This window comes from Quercus robur, chromosome 7, assembly GCF_932294415.1.
Source record: "Quercus robur chromosome 7, dhQueRobu3.1, whole genome shotgun sequence".
NCBI classification, from domain to species: Eukaryota; Viridiplantae; Streptophyta; class Magnoliopsida; order Fagales; family Fagaceae; genus Quercus; species Quercus robur.
The window spans coordinates 4,319,364-4,343,708 of NC_065540.1; the positions used below are offsets into that span (position 1 = coordinate 4,319,364).

The 24,345-nt window shown below is 33.7% G+C and overlaps 1 protein-coding gene across 49 annotated transcripts in view; it reads left to right on the plus strand.

Moving 5' to 3' along the window:
• Positions 1–1,361: 1,361 nt before the first annotated feature.
• LOC126691830 (disease resistance protein RUN1-like) overlaps positions 1,362–24,345 on the plus strand; it is a 58,689-nt gene continuing 35,705 nt past the window's right edge. For 30 of the 49 annotated variants that reach the window (XM_050387041.1, XM_050387056.1, XM_050387055.1 and 27 more), the window contains exons 1-5: positions 1,367–2,059; positions 4,737–5,844; positions 6,030–6,302; positions 6,400–6,525; positions 6,733–7,084. In XM_050387041.1, coding sequence (XP_050242998.1) covers positions 1,566–2,059; positions 4,737–5,844; positions 6,030–6,302; positions 6,400–6,525; positions 6,733–7,084 — 2,353 coding nt within the window. In that variant the 5' untranslated portion in view covers positions 1,367–1,565. Of the gene's footprint in view, positions 2,060–4,736; positions 5,845–6,029; positions 6,303–6,399; positions 6,526–6,732; positions 7,085–7,146; positions 7,236–7,560; positions 7,650–9,339; positions 9,557–9,657; positions 9,682–24,345 lie in introns of those variants that run through there. The other 19 variants (XM_050387032.1, XM_050387037.1, XM_050387030.1 and 16 more) reach the window with 13 other exon arrangements.

Here is a 24,345-nt window from a genome sequence, read left to right on the forward strand (position 1 = left end):
CTAGGTTTGGGGAATTGAAACAGTGAAAAGTGATGGGTACAGTAATATGTATCGGCAAAGAAGTGAAAGAAAAATGCATTTTTTTTTAAAAAAAATTTCTTTAGGTTTTCTCTTATTTAAATTACCATATTATCATACATTAAGCAGTAAAAAAGTCATTGAGGTGGATCTATTAGTGTAATTTTACATAATTCACATTCCAGCTAGGTCACATGGTTTGCTTAAATCCCATTGGGTTTTACTAGTTTTAACTTGGTTTTGTGCACATTTGATCCAATTGATCACCAAGACCAGTCTATATATTGGGTTATCAAAGAACCCCATAAATGCATTCTCCATTATATTATACAAGAGGCTGCTAATGGGTGGCCAGATCTACTTGCCTTAGCGAGCACCCTATAGGTGCAATCAATCAATGAGGAGAAACATTTTTATTATTATTATTGGTAAGCATGCACCAAATAGGTCTTGAACTCACAACCTTACCCTCCACCAAAAACTTGTAAAAGCACAAGTTTCTAGTTTACAAAAAGAATAACCTAGCACTTTAACTGTATAATGTGTTAATGTATAAGTATTGTAGGATAAGAAATAGAAGTTTAGACAAAGAAGAAACTTAAGCACAGAAGGCTATTAAGTTTAGATAATAAACTTAATTTTAGATAGAGAAGTCAAATACTAATTTATAAAAATAAAAAAAATTGAGGAGCAATCAATGTATAGCTCCGTCTCTATGTTCGCTACTTGTTGATGTTGGTTTTAATAACAGGATCGGAATATTTTCATACGTAAATATCGGTTTACTATTTTAAAATTAGTGCAATATACAGTTATATAAATATATAATAAAAATATTATTACTTATTACTATTGAGCTAAAATTTAAATTGATAATAAAATAAACAAAAATTCTAATAGTGGATATGGTTAAAAAAAAAAGTAAAAATTGGTTAATTGCACACATCATACATTTGTCCTTACATATTATATTCCACCAGTCCACAGTCCACAGTCCACACCGATTGGTGATACAAGGAAAAAAAAAATGGCACTTTTGTAAATAAATATGCCTGGAATGGTATTTGTAAGTAAGGCACCTTCCAAGAAGTTTCATTTCAACTTAAAAATTGAAAAGTCTACCCTCCCCACGTGATTCCTTGTCTTTATTTCTACTTTTTACTTTTCCTTTCCCATCTTCTTTTTCTTTCATTTGTTTGTGAGAGAATGTATGTTATGTTTTCCTTTTTTTTTTTTTTTTTTTTGGGTTAATTTGTTGATCGGTGCGAATGTATGCGTGAGTAAACACAATGATTTAGTCAATTCCGCGTTGTCAATAAAGTAATTTTAATCATTGTTTTCTCACTCACTTTTTGACAAATGAAAGAGCCTCCGTTCAAAAGTTTGCACCAAGGAAACTTCGCGGAAGTGGGACTTCTCTACTTTCAAGGCCTTCGTTTCCATTCAAATATCGCTCTGTCAAAAAACTTGAAGCTTTACTCCTCATCTCTTGTAATTCTCATTTCATCACATCTTTCTTCTTCTCAATCTTCTGCTTGTAGATTCTAATGGCTTTCCCGATCAATCAAGGAGACTCCTTTTCTTCTTCCACTCGCCAGTGGGATTATGATGTTTTCTTGAGTTTTAGAGGTGAAGATACTCGCAATGGTTTTACTGGCCATTTGTATCATGATTTGTGTGACAAAGGTATCAAGACCTTCATTGATAATGATCTCCAAAGAGGAGAAGAAATTTCAGGGGAACTTCTCAAAACTATTAGATCGTCAAGGATTTCAATAATCATATTCTCTCAAAATTATGCATTTTCGACTTGGTGCTTGGATGAACTTGTTGAGATTCTTAACTGCAAGCAAAATGGACAATTGGTTCTACCTGTTTTTTACAAAGTGAATCCATCTGAAGTACGTCATCAAAAAGGTAGTTTTAAAGTAGCACCGGCAAAACAAAAAAACAAGTTCAAGAATGACAAAGAGAAGGTGCAGAGGTGGAGGGCAGCTTTACGTGAAGCGGCTAGTTTGTCAGGATGGCATTATGAGGATGGGTATGTATCAAATAACTAATGTTATATGCTTTTATAACTTTTAATCTCTAATGGTTTTGTTACAACCACAAATGCCAAATATGAAAAAATATATATATTATGATTATCTCTGCAATTACTAAGTCAATTAAGTTAGTAGAACTAGAAGAATTTATGCAAAAAACACATTTTAATTCCTATATTTTCAGGCGATTTTCATTTTAATCCCTAATTATTTTTTTTTTACCGCTTTTAGTTCCTATTTTAAAAAACGCTTCCCGTTTTGATCTCTGCCGTTACTCATTTAACATAATTATCCTACGTGGCAAACGGTCCAACAGTAAATACTGACATGTTTATTAAAATAATATTAAAAATATTATTTATATTTTTAAAAATATCACATCAATAATTTCATTTTAAAAAAAAGTCATGTCAGATAAAAATAATATAAAAATTTCTAACCTAATTATTTAAAAAAAAAAAGAAAAGAAATTAGTTAAATTAATTTTTTTTCTTTTTTTTTGGAAGAACATGAAGAACTCAAAACCATGTGTTCTTTAGTTTCTTCCCCAGCTAAGTTTGCCCAGAAAATTAAAAATTAAAAATTTACTTTTCTTTTCTTGCATTTTCTTAGCACCCAAACCCATAAAATCACTTAGATTTACAAAATAAAAAGACATGACCATAAAAATTTACAAAACACAAACATCCAACAAGATTTTCTTATGCTTTGAAACCAAACACAAAAACACAAAACTCAAACCCAGATTTTCAGCCTCCATGCACAACCAAACCACAAACAACCACACAACCTTAAATTCAACAACCCACACACCTTTAACCCCAGATCTGAAGCTGCCGATTTAGTTAGCCTATGGGTTTTGAGAGAAAGCCACCACTAGTTTCGGCCATCAATTTAGAGAGAGAAAGTTTGGGTTTTCGTCCATGGGTTTAGAGAGAGAGAACTGGGTTTTCACTTCAAACTCAACTCGATCCATGCAATCATCATCCTTATCCACAAACCCAGAAATCAACATCGGAATACAACATACACCACAAACCCCAAAAATCAACAGACACCACAAACCCAGATCAACAAAACTCACAATCCCCAAACCCACCATCGGAATGCACATCTCCACCACGATCTACACCACTGAGCTGAGAGATAGAGAGATGAAAGAGAGAGACTTACCGATTTGGGATAGAGAGACAATGATCTGTGAGTTAGAGAGAGTTTGAGACATTTGGGTCTGAGTTTGAGTGAATCGTGATAGAGAGAGTAGGTCGTTTTAGAGAAAGAAAAGAAGAGAACCACCGCTGGTTGTGGTGGTGGCGGTACTGGCGATGAGTAGAGGAGGCCGGCCATGGAGGTTGAAAGAGTTGTGAGAGTTTTGGAAGAGAGAGGAAGGTTTGAGATTTAGAAGGGAGGGGAACCGGTTTGAAGGTTTTCTTTTGAGTGTGTGAAAATTTTTTGGGTTTGGATGCCAAGGAAATACATGAAAAAAAAAAGAAAAAAGAAAAGAAAAGGAAGACAAAGAAAAGGGAAGAAAATAAGGGTTAATTTGCTAAGAATATGAGTCAATTTTTTGGGGGAAGAACACAAAGAAAATGAAGAACACATAGTTCTGAGTTCTTCATGTTCTTCCAAAAAAAAGAAAAAAATTAATTTAACTAATTTCTTTTCTTTTTTAAAAAAATAATTAGGTTATAAATTTTTATATTATTTTTATTTGACATGACTTTTAAAAAAAAATTAAATTGTTGATGTGGCATTTTTGAAAATGTAAATAATTTTTTTAATATTATTTTAATGAACACGTCAGCATTTATTGTTGGACCGTTTACCACATAGGATAATTCTGTTAAATGAGTAACGGCAGGGACCAAAACGGAAAGCGTTTTTCAAAATAGGGACTAAAAGCGGTAAAAATAAAATTTAGGGACTAAAATGGGAATCGCCTGAAAATGTAGGGACTAAAATATGTTTTTTGCCAAAAATTTAATCATACTAATTAAAGAGTTTGTCTAACATATTTTTGAGTTTTTCTTCCCCTATTAGTAAGTTGCAAACACGTCTAATGAGTTTTAATCCCATGACCTCACCTTTTACCCACACTTGTGATAAGAGGAGTGTTGTTTGAATCAAGGCTTATCCGCATAATCCTTTTAAAAAAAATTTCTCTAATTTTCTTAATCATTTCGTTTAATGTGTTATAAATGGGCTGTCAATAGGCTTTTATCTCACCTAAGGTGAAGTTTCCATGCAACTATTTGCCAAAAGCCTAAAACAATTTCTTACTAGTGAAAAAAAATAGAATGAATCAAAATCAAAGTTGTGAATAAAGTATAGAATGTCATTTCAGTTTGGCAAAGAAACAAAATATACCTTTCAAAGACTTGATAATGTTATAGTTTCTCCCACCATTTTTTTTAAATCCAAAATTTCTTGAAGTATGGAAAGCCAAAATCTTATACTCAAAAGAATAAAAAATAAAATAAATGATACTTCTCAAATACTTGAATTATGTCCTTTAATTCAATTGATAATATGTCAAAGTTTTAATTCAATTGATAATATGTCAAAGTGTAGGATGTAATGCACAAAACTAGACATCTTGATTCTTTTATTTTCATATTCATATTTTCAACTAGTCCAACTCATTTAATGTCTCATATACTTTGTGATTGGCAGCAACCCTGAATTCAAATTCATCCAACAAATTATTGAAGAAATATTGTATACCAAATTAAATGGCATACAGTTATTTGTTGCTAAATACCCAGTTGGAGTAAATTCTCGTGCCAAGGAGATAGAATCACTTTTAAATATTAAGGTAGACGGATTTAGAATGGTAGGGATTCATGGTCTTGGGGGAATAGGTAAGACAACTATTGCAAAAGCTGTTTATAACAGAATTTTTAAGCATTTTGATGGAAGTTGCTTTCTAGAAAATGTTAGAGAAAGTTCTGAAACAAATAATGGCATGATCCAACTACAAGAGAAACTCCTTTTTAATATCTTAAGGGGCAAAGATTTGAAGGTGTTGAGTGTAGCCCATGGAACCAATATGATAGTGGAAATGCTTCTTCGTAAAAGAATTTTTGTTATTCTTGATGACGTGGATAAGTCAAAACAAATAGAAAATTTGTTTGGAAATTATGATCGGTTTGCTTCAGGAAGTAGAGTCCTTATAACAACAAGAGACAAACACTTGCTCGATAATCTTGGAAAAGTTTGTACAACTTACAAGATGACGGAATTGGACAACTGTGAAGCTCTTGAACTTTTTAATCAACATGCATTCAGAGGAAATGAACTTGAGGAAGATTATTCTATACTTGCAAACCAAGTCATACAATATGCCAATGGCCTACCATTAGCTCTAACAATAATAGGTTCTGATTTGTGTGGAAAACCAAGATCTCAATGGGAAAGTGCAGTACAGCAATATGGAAAAATTCCTAAAGAAGATATTCATAATATACTTGAAGTAAGTTATGCTGGATTGGAAGCTACGGAAAAGGATATTTTTCTTGATATTGCATGTTTCTTCAAGGGAAGGAACAAGTATGATGTTGTAAATATATTACATGCTTGTGATTTATATCCAGGAAATGGTATTCCAAACCTTGTTAATAAATGTCTCGTAACCATTGGTCATGATGGCATATTGGGGATGCATGACTTGGTACAACAAATGGGTAGGGAAATTGTTCGGCAAGAATCACCAAAAATCCTCGAAACACGTAGCAGGTTATGGTATTATGATGATGCATGTGAAGTACTAACTGGAAGTAAGGTATAGCTTCTTTTTCTTTAGATTTTAACTTCTTTTTTCATCAGGTAGAAGTGATAATTTTTTGTTCTTAATATTATAGCAAATATAAATTTAACAATATCATTTTTGCTTAAAATTTCATGATTATTATAGATTTGGCAAATTCTATTGTGTTATATGTTTCACTTAATTCTTTATCCAATCAGGGGTCAGACAAAATTCGAGGTATAATGTGGCATTCGCCTAATCGAATAACAGTGAAATTACATGATGAAGCTTTCAAAAAGATGAAAAATCTCAAATTTCTTATGGTTCGTAATGTAATTATTTCTGAAGAACTTATATATCTTCCCAATGGGTTAAAGTTACTTGAATGGCACGAATATCCTTTTCCTTTGCCATCCAATTATCGTCCTCAACAACTTGTTGTACTCGAGATGCCGCGTAGTTGCATTAGATTGGGCAAGCTATTCATGCAGGTATGAGTATTAGTATTAATGAATTTTGATTTCTTTGGATGTTATTTCTAAAATTTTTTTGATGAACAATTTTTGGGGTTTTTTTTTTTCCTTGTAGGGGGGCCAGTACAATAATTTGAAAAGTATCAATTTGAAAAGGTGTATATCCATTAGAAAATTACCTGACTTGTGCGCCCCAAACTTAGAGAGATTGAACATTAATGGTTGTGAAAATTTAATTGAGGTTTATGAGGCCATTGGATCTCTTGATAAGCTCAAAAGTTGGAGTCTCATAAAATGCAAAAAACTTCAAATTCTTCCTAGCAGCTTTAGGTTGAAATCTCTTGAAGATATTAATCTAGATGGCTGTGTAAGTCTTGAAAAATTACCTGACTTGGGTGCTCCAAACTTAGAGAATTTGAACATGGATAATTGTGAAAATTTAATTGAGGTTCATGAGGCCATTGGATCTCTTGATAAGCTCAAAAGGTGGAATCTCAAGAAATGCAAAAAACTTCAAATTCTTCCTAGCAGCTTTAGGTTGAAATCTCTTGAATATATTAATCTAGATGGCTGCGTAAGTCTTGAAAAATTACCTGACTTGGGTGCTCCAAACTTAGAGAATTTGAACATGGATAATTGTGAAAATTTAATTGAGGTTCATGAGGCCATTGGATCTCTTGATAAGCTCAAAAGGTGGCATCTCTGCGATTGCAAAAAACTTCAAATTCTTCCTAGCAGCTTTAGGTTGAAATCTCTTGAAGGTATTTATCTATATGGCTGCGTAAGTCTTGAAAAATTACCTGACTTGGGTGCTCCAAACTTAGAGAATTTGTTCATGAAAAATTGTGAAAATTTAATTGAGGTTCATGAGGCCATTGGATCTCTTGATAAGCTTAGGCAGTGGATATTGGGGGATTGCAAAAAACTTCAAATTCTTCCCAGCACCCTTAGGTTGAAATCTCTTAAACATATTTATCTAAATGGCTGCGTAAGTCTTGAAAAATTACTTGACTTGGGTGCTCCAAACTTAGAGACTTTGAACATTAGTGGTTGTAAAAATTTAATTGAGGTTCATGAGGCCATCGGATCTCTTGATAAACTCAAAAGTTTGAGTCTTAGAGACTGCAAAAAACTTCAAATTCCTCCTAGCAGCTTTAGGTTGAAATCTCTTAAAGAAATCAAGCTACATGGCTGCGTAAGTCTTGAAAAATTACCTGACTTGGGTGCCCCAAAGTTAAAGATGTTGGACATTAGTGGTTGTAAAAATTTAATTGAGGTTCATGAGGCCATTGGATCTCTTGATAAGCTCAAAAGTTGGAGTCTCAGAAAATGCAAAAAACTTCAAATTCTTCCTAGCAGCTTTAGGTTGGAATCTCTTAAATATATCAGTCTATATGGCTGCGTACGTCTTGAAAAATTACCTGACTTGGGTGCTCCAAACTTAGAGACTTTGAACATTATTGGTTGTAAAAATTTAATTGAGGTTCATGAGGCTTTTGGATCTCTTGAGGAGCTTAAGAGGTGTACGATTAGGGATTGCAAAAATCTTCAGATTCTTCCCAGCACCCTTAGGTTGAAATCTTTACAATTTTTTTGTCTATCTCGCTGCGTAAGGCTTGAAAAGTTTCCGAATATTCACCCAGAAATGAAATGTGACAGGTTAAATCTTCAGTATAGTAATATTAGTGAATGGCCTTTGTCATTGAAGTATCTAAGTAGTGGGCTTTTTTACTTAAGCGTAGGTCATTTAAAAAAGGCCGGGGATTTTTTTGTTAGCATTTCGGGATGTAAGTTTACGAACTTATATGATCTGGAAGTCTATGGTTGTGACAGACATATAATTGAATCACATATTTTGATGAAGCCCGATTCCTTCCCCTCATTACAAGATCTAACAATAGATGGCTCTAATATTGTTACAATCCCGGAAAGCATTATTAGATTTACTACATTACGGGAACTTACCATGCGTAATTGCAAGATCCTACGTGAGATTCCAAGGCTTCCAGAGTCTATAAGAGGAGTGGTCGCATCAGACTGCATGTCCTTGGACTTGGATCTACCATCATGCAGACTATTTAATCAGGTGCGCTCTCTCCCCTTCTCTCTATATATTTAAGTTTAAGTGATATATATATTACAAGAATCTCTAAATTTCAATTTCTTGTTTTTGCTAAATGCAAGCAGTTTCTAGAAAGATTCATGGATACCTCGTTTTTTGATTACGATCGTTATTATGAACTTGTACTACCAAGAATTGAGATTCCGAAGTGGTTCAAATTGAACCATCAGAGTGTTGAAAATTCTGTATCATTCGTGGTTGGCCGTGAATTTAAAAAATTAATTGTCTGTTTTGCTTTTCGATCGGTGGAGGTCGAAGCTACATGGGCAAATTGTTTCGTTGTTTCCACCAATGGTTTTTCAGAAGAACATGAAGCATCGCTACCCTTTATATCAGGAGTTTCTGAGCATCTCGTATTACGTCCTGTATATCTTGGGGGATGGAATGAATCAAATCCATCTGAACAGAATCACGTTACGATTACAGTTGAAATCCAGTATCGGGGCACGTCCTCTTCTTCTGATGACACCAAATTTACATGGTTGGGAGTCCATGTAGACTGCATCTGTTGTGGGTCTTCATCGGTTCCTGATGACATTGATCACCCTTCTTTTCCATCTGATGTGGGGCTTCAAATGGACACCACAAATGGGCTCGACTTACCCATGGGTCACCCAGGTTTGGGATTTACTTATGGGTTGGATGATGTGGGGCTTCAAATAGACACCAACTTACAATTGGGTCACTCAGGTTTAACTGGATATCATGACTCAACTGCTTGTAGAGATGGTTGTGGGTCTTCCTCGGTCCCTGATGACCATTCTTTGTCATCTCACTCAACAGATTATAGTATGTATAAGACAGATTTAAGCAGTGACTCAGAAGTAGAACATTGGTCTCCTTCGGATCCTGAAGATGATCTGGATTCATCTTCAAATGCAAGCATTGGATATAATGACTCAGATGTAGGAGAACATTGGCTCCTTCGGTTCCTGAAGACACCACCATTCTCCATTCTTTGCCAGTGCTTCCAGTGAATACCACAAGTGGGATTTAGTGATGGGTTTGATCAGGGTTCCTCTTCAGTGGCCCATGCCTTTGACAACAATAATTCTGACTTCAATCTGTTTCCACCATCAAAGAAGGCAAGAACATCTTGATCAAACTTCAAAGAATTATGCTTCCACCTGAAAGCAACCACGATGCCAAGGTATGCCTGCTTTAGTTGCATTATTGGATTCACATCTTTGGTTGCCTTTATAATTCATAGGACTGTTTCTCAAGTATTTAATTTAATTTATTTTAATGCAGTTGCTGTTGCTGTTGAAGTAATTGGTAGGTCCAAGATCCGTTTCCACCTTGCAATTTGATTTTCATTTATTGTAATATTTTTCTTTTAAACTTTAATGTTATTAATTGTCATAGATGTTCCTTTACTTTTATTGATTTGCTGAATAATATTACTTAGATTTTTCATTATTTTACTGAGAGGTAAGTGATAGTGGAACAAGAATGCATCGAACATATTACCGGGAGAAATAAAAATCAACTTTGCATTAAACTATGGACTCAGAATCCTTGAGTTCCTCTTTTCTCAAAGATGCTGTAGCAGCAAGTTAAGTCACAGTGTCTAATATAATCCTAGGCATATAGTTGGTACCAAGTAATTCTTTGGGGGTAAAAATAAGTTGAAGGCCAAAAGTTTTAAAAGTCACCGTAAGAAAAACTGCTAGGTCTGTAGTGATTTATTATGTTTGGCTTGAAAGAAATGATGATGTATTCTGCAGCAATGTCAAGTCTGAGGAGGCAATAAGACATTAAAGCCTCGGTTGAGTTTGCCATAATTGAGGGTTTTAGTTTGATTCTTTGTAAGTTTAGTTGCAGCTTTTATTTAGTTTCCTGCTCACTCTGTTTTTGTTGTTAGGTGTTACAACTTTTAGATACTAGCGTTTGCTGTTTGTAAATTCATTTGTTCTTTTAAAAAAAAAAAAAAAAGAATAATCTTTGATTTTACTTGAGGACCTTGACCATTTTCACACACTAATTTTCTACATTGCCAAACGAAGAAAAAAAAATACAAAGGAATTATGCATTCAAACCTGAATTTTGTTGCAGCCAAATCTTACTGTTCTAACTAAAGTAACTTTTTTTTATTGATTGCATTGCTCATATGGTTACTGCGTTTTTCCATTTACTTCTCTTTTTTTTCTTTAATGCGGTTTAACTATTGAGAACTTCTAGATTTGGATGGAAAACATAAGAATATGCAACATTTGAGAAGTTTCTATGCGCTATGCAATCCTATCCTTTTTTCCCTAATTGGGAATCAATTTGTATATTTTCTTTCTGCTTATTATTAAGATATAAAATTTACTGTAAAACAAATTTAGGTGTTTCAAGTTCAACTCTCAGAGATGAAAATTGTTTAGATCTATCCAGCCAAGCTGAATCATATGATGGTTAGTGTGGTAAAATGTTGAAAGGTCCTGTTGGTCGAAAGGTTTATCTTTGTTATTTCTTTTTACTTTTTTGGTTTGAAGTGTTTGCAGGAATTCAAAACCTCTGAGGTAAGACCATGGAAATGTTATTTTGTGGATCTCCTACTTTAGTGATCAATGTTTTGGTGAATATTCTTGGATGGGAGGATGGTACAAGGTAGATGAATTAAATTGCAACCGTTTCATAGTCGTTCAGTGGTATTGAACTCCCTTGTTTTCTTTGAAAATATCTTAAACCAATTTCCCCTTTCATTCAATTGCTTAAAAAAGACTTTTTTTTTTTTTATGCCTAGATTCAGCTTCAAGAGCTACAATGGGAGGTAAAGAGTAGACACCTCTGCTATGGCATGTACTAAATTTTTTTTTATTTGCTATCACTTATGATTTAGAGATTTAAATAGTTTTTATACAAATTAATTGTTTCAAATCTTTATTTGGGTCTTTTTGTCTAGGAATGTGGAGCGGTCATTAAAGTACTAGATCCTATGTCAAGGTCATCAAGAGGTACTCTCTACAGTTAAAAAGCTAGGTAATTCATTTAAATACTTTTGGAAAGCATCTTTGAAAGGGCACCTTGCTCTTAATGTTCTAAAAATTAAATAAAACTTTTGGATCACATATTAAGATAATGAGTTGACTGTTAATCAAAATGACCATCTTTGGCTAGTTTTGTTGACAAAAAACAAACAGGTGTTTTTGAGATTTTGGTTTTGTTTAATACTAAATGATTTGCACTTGAAAAGAGTTTTGCATATTATTTGTATATGATTAGTTGAGGAGTTATTTTTAGAAAAATAATAAAAAAATCACGTGTTTTCATCATTGTTGGGATTGCAACTGTACTTGCTGATAAAATTTCTTCATCCCTTAAGTTCAATTTCTTTTTTAAAAATGATCTTTTTATCTTTTAGGTTCCTGCGTTTGAATCTGATTGACCATTCTCTAAAGCTCAAACTAAATTCTCAAATCAGTTCTGAGTCATGTTGCCATTGAAATACAACATTATAACTAATTCGGAAGTACATGGAAACTAATTTGACCCCATGATCAGTCAAGTCTCTTTACTATCAAGAGAACCTATTGGCTTCTCCATAATGAATACTTAGATGGAAGGAGCATAATTTAGAGATATAGTTCTCAGATGTGGCTGCCCTGTGAAAGATTTATCTCCCTTTCAAAGCCATTATCTTTCCTATGGAAACTATTAAATGATGGTTTTCTAGTGAGAAGGGAGTTAGCAATTAGCAATCTCATCATTGATGTTTCTTGCAGTTTATCTGCTACAGAAAAGGAATGCCTACACCACCTATTTATTGCCTATGACGTGGTTCACATCACCACTCACCATTAGAACTTAGGTCCTAGAGCCAAAGTCAAAGTCAACCTTAAGTTTCTTCTTGGCTGGGAAGAGTGTGTCAATCACAAGACCAGTGCTATCACTTCACTGTCATCTTTGCCAACACTCTTTGGGATATTTTAATACATAGAAACAAAGTAGTGCATTACTGTCCCAAGTCATAGTGCTTAGCTTTCTTCTATTTGTAGGGATGCAGCAAACACATGGGAAGTGGACATTGCATTTAAACCATCTGGCGTTCTTTTCAGCAGTTTTCTTGGAAGTATTGCACCTAACATGATTATTTATTGGAGGTATAGATCTCTCTTTTCATGATATGTCTATATGATGGTGTAAAACCTATAAAGAATTTGGTAAATAAAATTATTGTTGGATGCTTCATATGGTTCTATGTATTATATGTGGTGTGTATGAAGATGAAAAAATAACGGTTTTGCTCCATTAGATATTTCATAATTGGAAACTCATATGTTGGGAGCAATTTTTTGAGTCAGTATTTTGGGGAAAAGAGGGCAGTTTCTTGAGGTTATCTAAGTGAATTGGTTGAATGGGTCTGTATTTGCCCCCCCATCATTCAATGTGATGTCATGAACTGTGTAGTTGTTTCAATTTTTTTAATTAAAATAAGTTTATGTTATGTCAAAGTATTCCTCAAATGTAAGACCATGGAAATGTTATTTTGTGGATCTCCTACTTTAGTGATCAATGTTTTGGTGAATATTCTTGGATGGGAGGATGGTACAAGGTAGATGAGTTAAATTGCAACTGTTTCATAATAGTTCAGTGGTATTGAACTCCCTTATTTTCTTTGAAAATATCTTAAACCAATTTCCCCTTTCATTCAATTGCTTAAAAAATACCTTTTTTTTTTTTTTTTTATGCCTAGATTTAGCTTCAAGAGCTACGATGGGAGTTAAAGAGTAGACTTCTCTGCTATGGCATGTACTAAAATTTTTTTATTTGCTATCACTTATGATTTAGAGATTTAAATAATTTTTATACAAATTAATTGTTTCAAATCTTTATTTTGGACTTTTTTTCTTAGGAATGTGGAGCCGTCATTAAAGGACTAGATCCTATGTCAAGGTCATCAAGAGGTACTCTCTACAGTTAAAAAGGTAGGTAATTCATTTAAATACTTTTGGAAATGCATCTTTGAAAGTGCACCTTGCTCTTAATGTTCTATAAATTAAATAAAATTTTTGGATCACATATTAAGATAATGAGTTGACTGTTAATCAAAATGACAATCTTTGGTTAGTTTTGTTGACAAATTTTTTTGAGATTTTGGTTTTGTTTAATACTAAATGATTTGCACTTGAAAAGAGTTTGGCATACTAAATGATTTGCACTTGAAAAGAGTTTGGCATATGGTTGTCATAAGACTATTCAAACAGCTAAGCAGTAATTTTAGAGGCTCTAAAAGCCGCAAATTTGGAATGGGCTGCCAAGGGAAGGTATTTGCAGTTGAGAAGAATTGGGATTACAGAGTCTGTTCATTAGACTTCTTAGGTAGCAAAACCAATAAGGAGTGTTTAATTAGGTTAGGAGTCATATTCATTTATTTAGTTTATTTAATTTGCTTTAATATGTATGAGAACATGTTTCTTGATCGTAATATTTTACCTTTTTTTATTTTTTCCTATGTAAATTGGGGAGGGGGTTTGGAACCCCAATACTAGACATCACAAGAAGTGTTTTAAGAATATTATTTATATATGATTGGTTGAGAAGTTATTTTTAGAAACAAAATATAAAATCACATGTTTTTATTTACTTGTTATTTTTGTGTTAATTATGAATATTTGAATTAATGAGGATGGACAGGCCACAACTTCATCATTGTTGGGATCGCAATTGTACTCGCTGATAAAATTTCTTCATCCCTTAAGTTCATTTTGGTGCTTAAAGATGAAATTTCTATCTTTTAGGCTCCTCTGTTTGCATTTGATAGACCATTCTCTAAAGCACAAACTAAATTCTCAAAGTAGTTTTGAGGCATGTGGCCATTGGAATACAATATTATAACTGATTTGGAAGTACATGGAAACTGACTTGGCCCCATGCTCAGTCAAGTCTCTTTACAATCAAAAGAGCCTATTTAAAGCCTATTTAACTCCCAGTGAAAATTTAACTCCCTTTTAAAGCCATTATTTTTCCTATGTTTTTAAATGATGGTTTTTTAGTGAGAAGGGAGTTAGCATTTAGGAATCTCACCATTGACGTTTCTTGCCCATTATGTGATACAGAAGAGGAATGCCTAGACCACCTATTTATTGCCTATGGCTTAGCTCATGCAATGTGGTTCACATCACCACTCACCATTAGAACTTTGGTCCTAGTGACAAAATTAAGTTTCCCTTAGAGAATTTGGTAAACAAAAATTATTGTTGGATGCTTCATACAATTTTGTGTATTATATAAGGCGTGTATGAAGATGAAAAGATAATAGTTTAGCTCCATTAGATATTTCATAATTGGAAACTCATATGATGGGGGCAATTTCTTGAGTCAGTATTTTGGGGAAAAAAGGGCATTTTCTTGAGATTATCTAAGTGCATTGGTTGAATGGGTCTATATTTGCCCCCTTCATTCAATGTGGTGTCATGAACCATGTAGTTGTTCATATATTATTTTTGTATTATGATAAAGTAATCTTTGAATGTATGGAACTTGGTGCCGGCGTGCGTGTTGTGGTTAGTTTGGAAAGAGCACAACAACGATATTTTTTGGGATGGCATGAGATCTATTGAGAAATTGAAGTCCTTGCTACTTCACACTTTGTTTGAATGATCTCAAGCTTGGGGTTTTTACTAATTGTGCTTCCATTTTTTTTTTTTTTTTTCAATTTTTTCTTAGATCTTCTATTTGATTTGCCTGTACTTCTTCAAGGTGCTTTATGCTCATCATTGTGAACTTGCTGTAATTCCTTTCATTTGCAATAAAATTTCTTTTACTTACAAATAAATAATTAAAACTAAATATCTTTGAAAGAATAAGGTCGAGATTAGGATGGTAGGTTAAGGACTCACTGGATACAGGTGTAAATGAATAAATATATAGTATTTGACACACATTAACAGTATCTTCTTTTTTTTTTATGAGCATCCTATCAACTCTCTAAATGTCTCTATTTAATACAACTTCGGTATTTAGATTAGTTATTGCGAGGTTCTGGAAAAGCTCGAACAGGTTCAGCTGCCAAGGAACAATGATAGTTTTGAGATGGATGTGCAAATTAGTCCAAAGATTAACAAAGGTATACCTGGTCAGGCTGGTCTTTTGTAGAATTTTATGTGATAAAATATGTCCAAAGTCTTTCATCTATTGAGTTATATTATCAGATGAGCGAAACATCTATTACATATCTTGCTCAAAATATGTCCAATTCATTTGAAGATATGTTTAAAACTATTTGTCTGGTTTAAAGAAAAAAGGATTTTCTTCAATAATTCTGTTCTGATTACCATTTAGTGGGGATGGGGGGTGGGGCTGCAGTTCAAAGCTTTGTAGACTCTAGTAATCTTTAGGCTGTATAGAATGCTCAATGAATCCCCAGATGAGGGATTGCCAGGTAAATTCCTAGGCATTGTTTAAATTAATATGGCTAGATTAGATGTTCTTACGATTGAGATATGGTGCTTAGAGCACTTGCATCAGTCTCTTTAAATTAACATTGTAAGGTGTCCTTGCTACAAATGGCATTGCATTGTTCTTCTCTAGACAATAAAAAATGATAGAGCGTTAATTTTTCTCTCGCTCTGCCTTTCTCTCTATCTCTCTCCCTTTACTCACTGGAAACATTGGCACTCTTGAGTTGGTGCCATTTTCAGCAAGGAGAAGATGGTCGAAATCACCGGTGCAGGGAAGGAGGTTTTTGCACAGCATAGATTGAAACTCACGGACTCAGGTATGATGTCTTTCTCTCTCTTTCTTTGTGCTTTGATCAATTTTTCCCCAATGCTTGATGATGGGTATGATGCCCAGTTGAGTGTGGGTATGTCTACCATATACTGGCGAGTGGTCAGCGGCTTGTGGGATTGTTTGTCTATGGGTGTGGGTGTGCTCAGCAAAGGTGTCAGCTTCAATTATTATGACTTATTTTTCATTAATCTTCAAGTAGCAAGGATGTGATTTTCTGCTCAAAGTTATCATTTTTCTTTACCCATTTTCACATCTGATTAGAGTATCTGTTTCAGTAGATTCTATTTCACTTTCTTTTTTTCTTTTTTATATATTCATTCTTCTCTGCTCAGATCCGGACCTAAATAAAGAACAGTCAATGAGGAAGATCCTAGGATAAAATTGAATACTATAAAATAGAATACTACAACTCACTTTCTTGTAGGTGTGAATTGGCATGGATGACTTTTGTGTGTTTTATACTTGGTACTTCTGTGCAACATGAATAGATTTCATACTCTATGCTCTGTTTGATGACTGATAAATGGGGAATAGAAGTAAATGTAAACAAAAGGAAAAGGAAGGAAAAATAGTGCCATGTAGGAAGTAGAGCTTCAACTGCAAAGCTCTATAGTATTTTTGAGTTTTTAGTTAAGTCACTTTTCAATTCATTGAAATGCAGGATGAGCATAGTCATAAGCTTTGTACTTTCTGTTCTTTGTAAACAACCTACTAAACAATATTGCTAGTCTGAATCATGAAAGTGCCCAATTTTGCTAGATTACTTCTTTTTACTTTTTGAAACCAGCTAAGAAATCTTGGTGGTTTATAGTTTTCCATCCAAAATAAACAAGGTAATATGACTTTTTGGGGTTCAATATAATGTGGATTTTCACTCTCTGGTTTTTGGATTCAATCTTTGTCTGTTGATTGTTGATAATATAGTTCAGTCTTTTATTTCTCTTTTATTATTGCTTATTAGTAGTTATCCATAGCAATCGAGGAGAGCAATCCAGTTTTCTTCTTCATTGTTTGCTCACATTTGCAGTATTTGCAGTTTTACCTTTTATATGTCCGTTTTTGTTTTTAAGGTAGGGAATCAATAATTTAGTATAACTCTGCCTGTTTCTGTGCTTAGTGTTAAATATTTTGTTCACGGTCTGTTACAAACGCAGAAAAAGGAGAGTAGCAGTAGGTTGGTGGCCATTCTGAAATTTAGTTGCTTTATTAGTATGAATCAATAAACTTAGTATGATCATTGTTTGGATCATGTAATCTATGTATGATTTGCATGAAATATGATTTGGACAGTAATTGTAATTATTTCATTCTAATTTGTGCCCAAGTTTTGCATAGGATAAAGCTAAAAGACTAGGCAGAGCTTCCTTATTCTTAATAACAAAATCGTCATTTGTGGGTGGTTTCATATAAACAAGTTGATTTGCCTTACTTGTTGGTAATCTTGTGATCTATATGTAAAGTTGATTTGCCTAACTTCTCATCATATTGCTGCTTATTATGTTATTGTTATTAAGGAATGGATTCACAAATGCAGGGGGGATTGGAACTTCACACAGCCTTCTTAGAAGAAGGGTCGAACATGAATAATGAACTTATGATGGACTCTCCACAAGATGAAGTCCATACCCTACAGTTTCCACCTAAAGTTCAAATGGAATCCATTACTATGAAGACACAACCGGTGGTAATTTCACGGTAGAAGACTGTCTCATTGTGTCGGCATGGCTCAATGTTTCATTAGATGCAGTGCAAGGGAATGAACAAATACACAACATATTGGAATAGGGTTGTGGAGTACTTCAATAAAGAGAAAAGACATTTGCATCCACTCCCAATGCAAACTCTCTAATGAATAGTTGGTCAACAATTCAACTCCATACTAATAAGTTTGTTGGGTTCTTAGCTTCAATTGAGATGACTAATCCAAGTGGTGTGAATGAGCAAAACAAGGTAAAACAATTGTTGCTCAAAGTAGTGTCAATGCATTAATGCACCGATACTATCTATTCATTAATCCAATTCTTATTTGTCAATTTTTCAGATTAATAAGGCAAGGGAAGCATATCTAAAGTTCCAAAATACCACATTCCTCATTGTTGGAATATCTCGAGGCATCAACCAAAATGGTTGGAATTTATTGCGAAGCCTCATAAGCCTCAAACAATAAGAATATCAACCCGCAACATCTTTTACTTCTACTTTGCAATCGATACATCTAGGGGAAGAAGTCTCCTATGCTTCCTTTGTAGTCTTGGAGAGACCACCCGATAGGAAGGCTGAAAAGGAACGATCCAATAAACTAAAAAGTAATGATAGTTTGATTTTGAATCTTGAAGGGATATTGAATGACATGGCAGAAAATAAGGACAGAAAATCTAATGAGAAAAAAAAAAGGCTCTTTAGTGGGAATTTTCTCAAACTCAAGAACTCCTAGAGATTAAGAAAATGAAGCTTCAAGAACTTGTGGAGATCAAGAAAATGGAGATTTAAGAGTTGATTTGTATTAAGAGAGAGAAGCTTCAATTAAAACGAATGACAAAAGAATTGGAAATAACCATGATGGATACTACAGACTTGGATCCAAAGCAGCAACAATGCATTAGCCAACTTTACCAAGAAATCATTCAACGTCAAGAGAAGAGTAATTGGTGAATATTGTTGCAATGTAGCAAACTAGTCATGCAACATTTTTGTACAATGCATGGATTTTGTTGTTAAGGTGTTGCTAAACTTGTCAGATTTTGTTGTAGAGAAACGTGTGCACCACTTTTTGGTCCATCCGGATTTTTGTAACACCCATATATATATATATATATATACACACACTACTAATGAGAGGATTACCTGTTCGTCTTCAACTTTTGGCGTATCATAATATCCATACAAATTCTGAAATAACATACTCTTTAGTTTAATTTTATTTCCTATAAAAAAGCAAAAAAAGTTAAAGAGTAATATTATCTCATGTATAAAAGAAAAAAAAAATCAAATATCTGATTCGTATCTATATTTGTTGACTATTTGAATTCAAATATTTCAATTATGTTTTATAAAAAAAATTTAAAAAAAAACTTCAATCATGTATGTACCCAAAGGAAAAAAAAAACAGTTTTTCTCTCCACCCATTTGTATTAAAATGTTTGATTCCTATCTGTATTTGTTATCTATTTGAATTCAAATACTTCAATTATTTTTATCAAAAAAAAAAAAAAAATTACTTCTTCCCCAAAAAAAAAAAAACTTATTCTCACCTCACCGCTCATTTGTATTTAAATGTTTAATTCCTATCTGTATCTGTTATCTATTTGAATTCAAATACTTCCATTATGTTTATCCAAAAAATATATATAAAATTACTTTTTCCCCAAAAAAACTCTCTACCTCACGTAAAAACTACTCATTCTTATCATGAAATTTTTATGTTTTTTTTATTAATTCTTTAAAACATTCCAAAAATTTTGTTATCCAAATTCAATACAGTTATGACAAATCCCCATCCATCCACGCTAATGTATGTCATCTTTCTTTTGTTCAAATCTCAAATATTTTTACTTATCACAATTCTTATCTCAATCAATAAATTTAAATATCCCATTGGGTTTCAACTTCTTACGATACAAAATTGCCTTCATTTGAACACGTTAAAATTGCATCTACCCACTGCTATCTCAGCTCCCTTTAGCCACTATCAAGCATATCACGTCTCCAACCTTCCTGCTTCATAGATTCATTCTAATTTAACAAATCCACCTGTTTCATGACAGAATCAAACTCAGCAGCCTTTGAAATTTGCTAAATTTCAATATTTAAAAGTACATTATATCTAATTTATATGGAGAAAAGAATTTTTATTGAGGTATGTGTTTAAAGGTGTTTGTTGTTGACAGAGAGCTTGGCAAGAGAGAGACAGAGATTGTTGACTACAAGCCCAGTCTTAATTTCTATTGAGTTATGTATTTGATTCCTTTGTAATGTTTTGTAATGTTGAGTCTATTTTGATCGATTTTTGGTTTTACCTTGAGCCTAATTGTACGCACAAAGCATGTGTGATGAGTCTAGCGTGTGTGTGTGTGTATATATATATATATTGTGATTGGAGTTCTCTTTTTCTTGTTCTTAGTCCTTCTCTTATTGTTTGCATGGTTTTTAAACTTGGACTGTTCACAAAATTGGTAAGGGGAGAGGTCCAAACTTTTTAAGGTCGGACCGAAGTTCGACCGAGGTCAAACCATAATGATATCATAATTACTTTCTTTAATTAATTCATTAAATATAAATTGTGGGGGGACGAGGATCCAAAGCAGTTAATGAAGTAGGCAAGGGCATTTACGAGGAGATGAACTTCACAAAGTATCCTTAGAAAGAACTTATTTGAACTAATTAAGAGATTGAGAAATTGTAGGAGATAAGAGCGCCGAGAACTCCTACCTAACCTCAGAAGGCCGAGAATCAAGAATGAAGGGAGCATGGTGCAACCTGAGGGAGGAAAAGTGTAACTTGGCACTGAACACAAAAGAGAAGAGGAAGGAAGGATAAAGCAGCCATCCCATCTGCATTAAATGTACTGCAACCACTTAGCTAGCCGCATTAATGGGAAAATGACCGTGAATAGTACCCTCATAGCTCATACTTTGGTGTAAAACTCACCAGTAAGGCTTGGATGGGACAAGTATCAAGGAAATGTAATCTTAACGCTCCAAATATAAAGCCCATATGCATTTTGGCTGATTATATAAAGCCAAGAAGCAACTAGATCAAGGGGATTTATTTTTTTTGAAAAAGAAAAAGAAAGAGAAACCATCACTGTAACAACATCCTCGGATTGAACCAAACCCGAGGACAAACACTTAGCCATTTTTAAGGTTTTTCTTAATTCAATATGTACTTTTTATTTGATCAATTCATCTAATCTCCATTAATTACTGAAGCATGGGTACTTAGAAGGTGATCTTGTATCCCATCTCTAAAATCCGGATCCGAATCCTCTCCATTTCAATATGAAATGGAGAGTGTCCAGTTAAGGGCTGAGATTGATTTAAAATCAATCTATGGCCTAAAATCAGCCACGCCATTTAAAATACACTTAAGAAAACAATGAGCCTTAATTAACGTTAGTTTTCAACGTTTCTTCTGTCTCTATGGGTCCTCCCTTTCTCTGTCTCTCTCATCAGAGATCCATGGCTCCTTCAACTTTTACCCACACGACCACTGAATCGACATTACTACAACGATGATGCTCCGACAACCTCTCCACCCCAGTCGTGAATCAATGGTTTTTCTTCCATGGCTGGGCTTTGTTGAGAGTGAGATGAGTGAAAGAGCCCAAATTCAAAAGAAGAAAACCCAGCCATGGCCGACTTCTCCTTGCACGCACATCACCGCCATTGACAGATCTTATGACCGGAATCACCTCGAATATCTAGTAAGGAAGGTTGATATCAGCTTTCTAAACCCCACCCCAAAAAAAAAAAAAAAAAAAATATGAGTAGTTCAAAATTTATTATTTGATATATGGTTTTGTTCTTTCTTTTCTTGTTTTCTTTGTCAAAGAGCATCCTTATGTTTCATTTATAACACTAAAGATTATCCCTTACTTTGATTGAATTTTTTTTCCTTTCCTTGCTATAGATCTGTGGTAATTGTAGTAGGTGTATATGAGCTTCTCTCATCTCTGTTTCTCTCTCTTTTTACCCTCGGATCTCATTTTATTTCAGTTTTGATTAGTTTGATGACTGTGTTTTCTTGTTGAGTGTAAAGCTTGATGATTTTGCTTGAATTTGAAATTTGGGGTTTGTGGGTCTCTAGGCTTTGGCATTAACTAAGAGTAAGTTCTGATATCAATTGATTGAAAAAATCATAAAATCTTTTTTTTCATTTAAGTTATATATTTATATATAGTAATAATAATAATATGTTGAATAAACTGTATATAAATTTTTTTTAAACTTTGAAGTTTCAAAATATAAAATCTATTCAACCTATCTTGGGGAAAACACGACTGATTTGAATGCTTAATGTAAGTTTGGTAGACATCAGGATTATAATTGCAATTTGAAATGAGCTTTCATGGTTATCACTTTTTAATTCATTGATTGATTGTTAAAGAGTTTTGGTCGTTCGTGGGGTTCAATGGATAATAAACTTCATTTGGAAAGTTCTCTTTGGAAGGCATAGAAAGTAGTGTTACTAGGATAACCAATTCCTATTTGTTTACATGGACTTTGTTAATAATATGAATTTTTATTTTTAGCTTGTCATTATTTATGCTGCTTGTATATAGATTTCCTCTAAAAAAAAAAAAAAAAAGAATGTATCACTTGTCAAATAAAAAAGGCTTAAATGAGGTAATCTTAAAATCTCTTATAGCAGTTTGGTTTTGTGTTTACAAGAATTGATATATTATTAAAGACTTATCTTGGCATTGATCGAATCCATCTTGTTGCAAAATTTGTCTGAAACCAAAGTCTAGCTTTTATTGAAGCCTCCACGATTGCATCCTGAACTGCTACTAGGTAAGATGCTGAAACACTACTCGCTCCCCACTGAAGATTAAATCTACCCTGAAGTCCTTTGCTTCATATGCAAAACCACTCCATTTGAATTTCCTTTGCTTGCACCCAGCCACTTTGATGATGAGTTGCCAATCCCTGTTGGAGACGGGGTTTTGAGTCAGCTAGCTGTGATCTTAAGATTAGGATTGTCCATTTTTAAAGGCCTCCTTATACCTGAGTGAAAGAAGGCTTGAAAATTGTTAAAGAACATTGCTAGGACTTGAAAACTGTTCAGTGCTGAGACCTACTTATGCTGTGAGGCATATTGATATTTTTTGTATCTAACAAGCCTTCTTTCTTATTTTCTCCTTTCTGTAGGACATCATTTTGGTATAATTGTTGGGGAGTCAAGCCATCAGAAATTGTCCGAATCTGCAAAATCTTCTCAAAAAATAGATCTTCAAGGATGCAAGACTTTCTTCTTTTTTCTTGCCCAATTTTCTATGAGAATCATGTATTGTCAACAATCATGTTGTTATGGTTTCAATAGAACTCTTGTTATCATGGCTTCATGGTCTTGTGATCAAAATGTTCATTTTAATAAACTTTTGTTCATTTTTGGATCACTGCCCAGGTAGACTTTCAATGAAGATTTTTGAATTCAAAATTTCCTTTGTACCAGTGTAAAATTTGAATGAGTTTGTTAGCAAAAAATTTGATATTTAATCAAACAGATAATGTCATTGATTTTATTTCATAGCTTATGTAACTTAACCCCTGATACACTGTCACAAACTTCAATGTTCAAAATTATTATTAAGCAATGAAGCATAATCCTGTTTCAATTTGTTCAAACTTCAAACTAAAATCAGAAGGTGACAAAGTTCACCACTCAACCCGGCACATTGCTGCTCTTCAATCATCTGGTGCTTATCATATTGCTGAAATCCATATTAATCATGGTAGTGGTAAGACTTGAATATTTAATCTTTCAATATAGTCTGATGTTGGAAAAAATCCATATTAATCTTTCAACATGGTCTCTGTTTTTTTCCCTTTTAAATGATCAAATGATATGTATTAACCAAAATAAACCATTACAGAACACGCAGAAAAAGAAGCGGCAAACATAGACCAACTGGTCAAGCTTTTCACCGTCAATAAGAAAGTCTAGTAGGATCAAAACTGAAACAAAATAAGTCCTAAAAGGTCTCGGCAAACAAAAAGAAAATTAAAATAAGACAAAATAGAGACAAATTGAGATGAGAGAGACCCATATACCAATTACAGTCTTCACTCTATAGTTACCAAAGATATACAGCAAGGAAGGGGGGAAAATTCAATTAAAGAAAGGGGATGAACTTGGAAAAGAAAACATACCAGAAAAAAAAAAGAAAAAAGAAAAAAAAAACCCATTGATTCACGACTGGGGTGAAGAGCTTGTTGGAGCATCACCGTTGTAGTGATGTAAGCTGATATCTAAACTTCCTTACTAGATATTCGAGGTGATTCCGGTCATAAGATATGTCAATGGTGGTGATGTGCGTGCAAGGAGAAGTCGGCCATGGCTGGGTTTTCTTCTTTTGACTCTGGGCTCTTTCACTCATCTCACTTTCAACAAAGCCCAGCCATGGCCGAAAAACCATTGATTCACGACTGGGGTGGAGAGGTTGTCGGAGCATCATCGTTGTAGTGATGTCGGTTCAGTGGTCGTGTGGGTAAAAGTTGA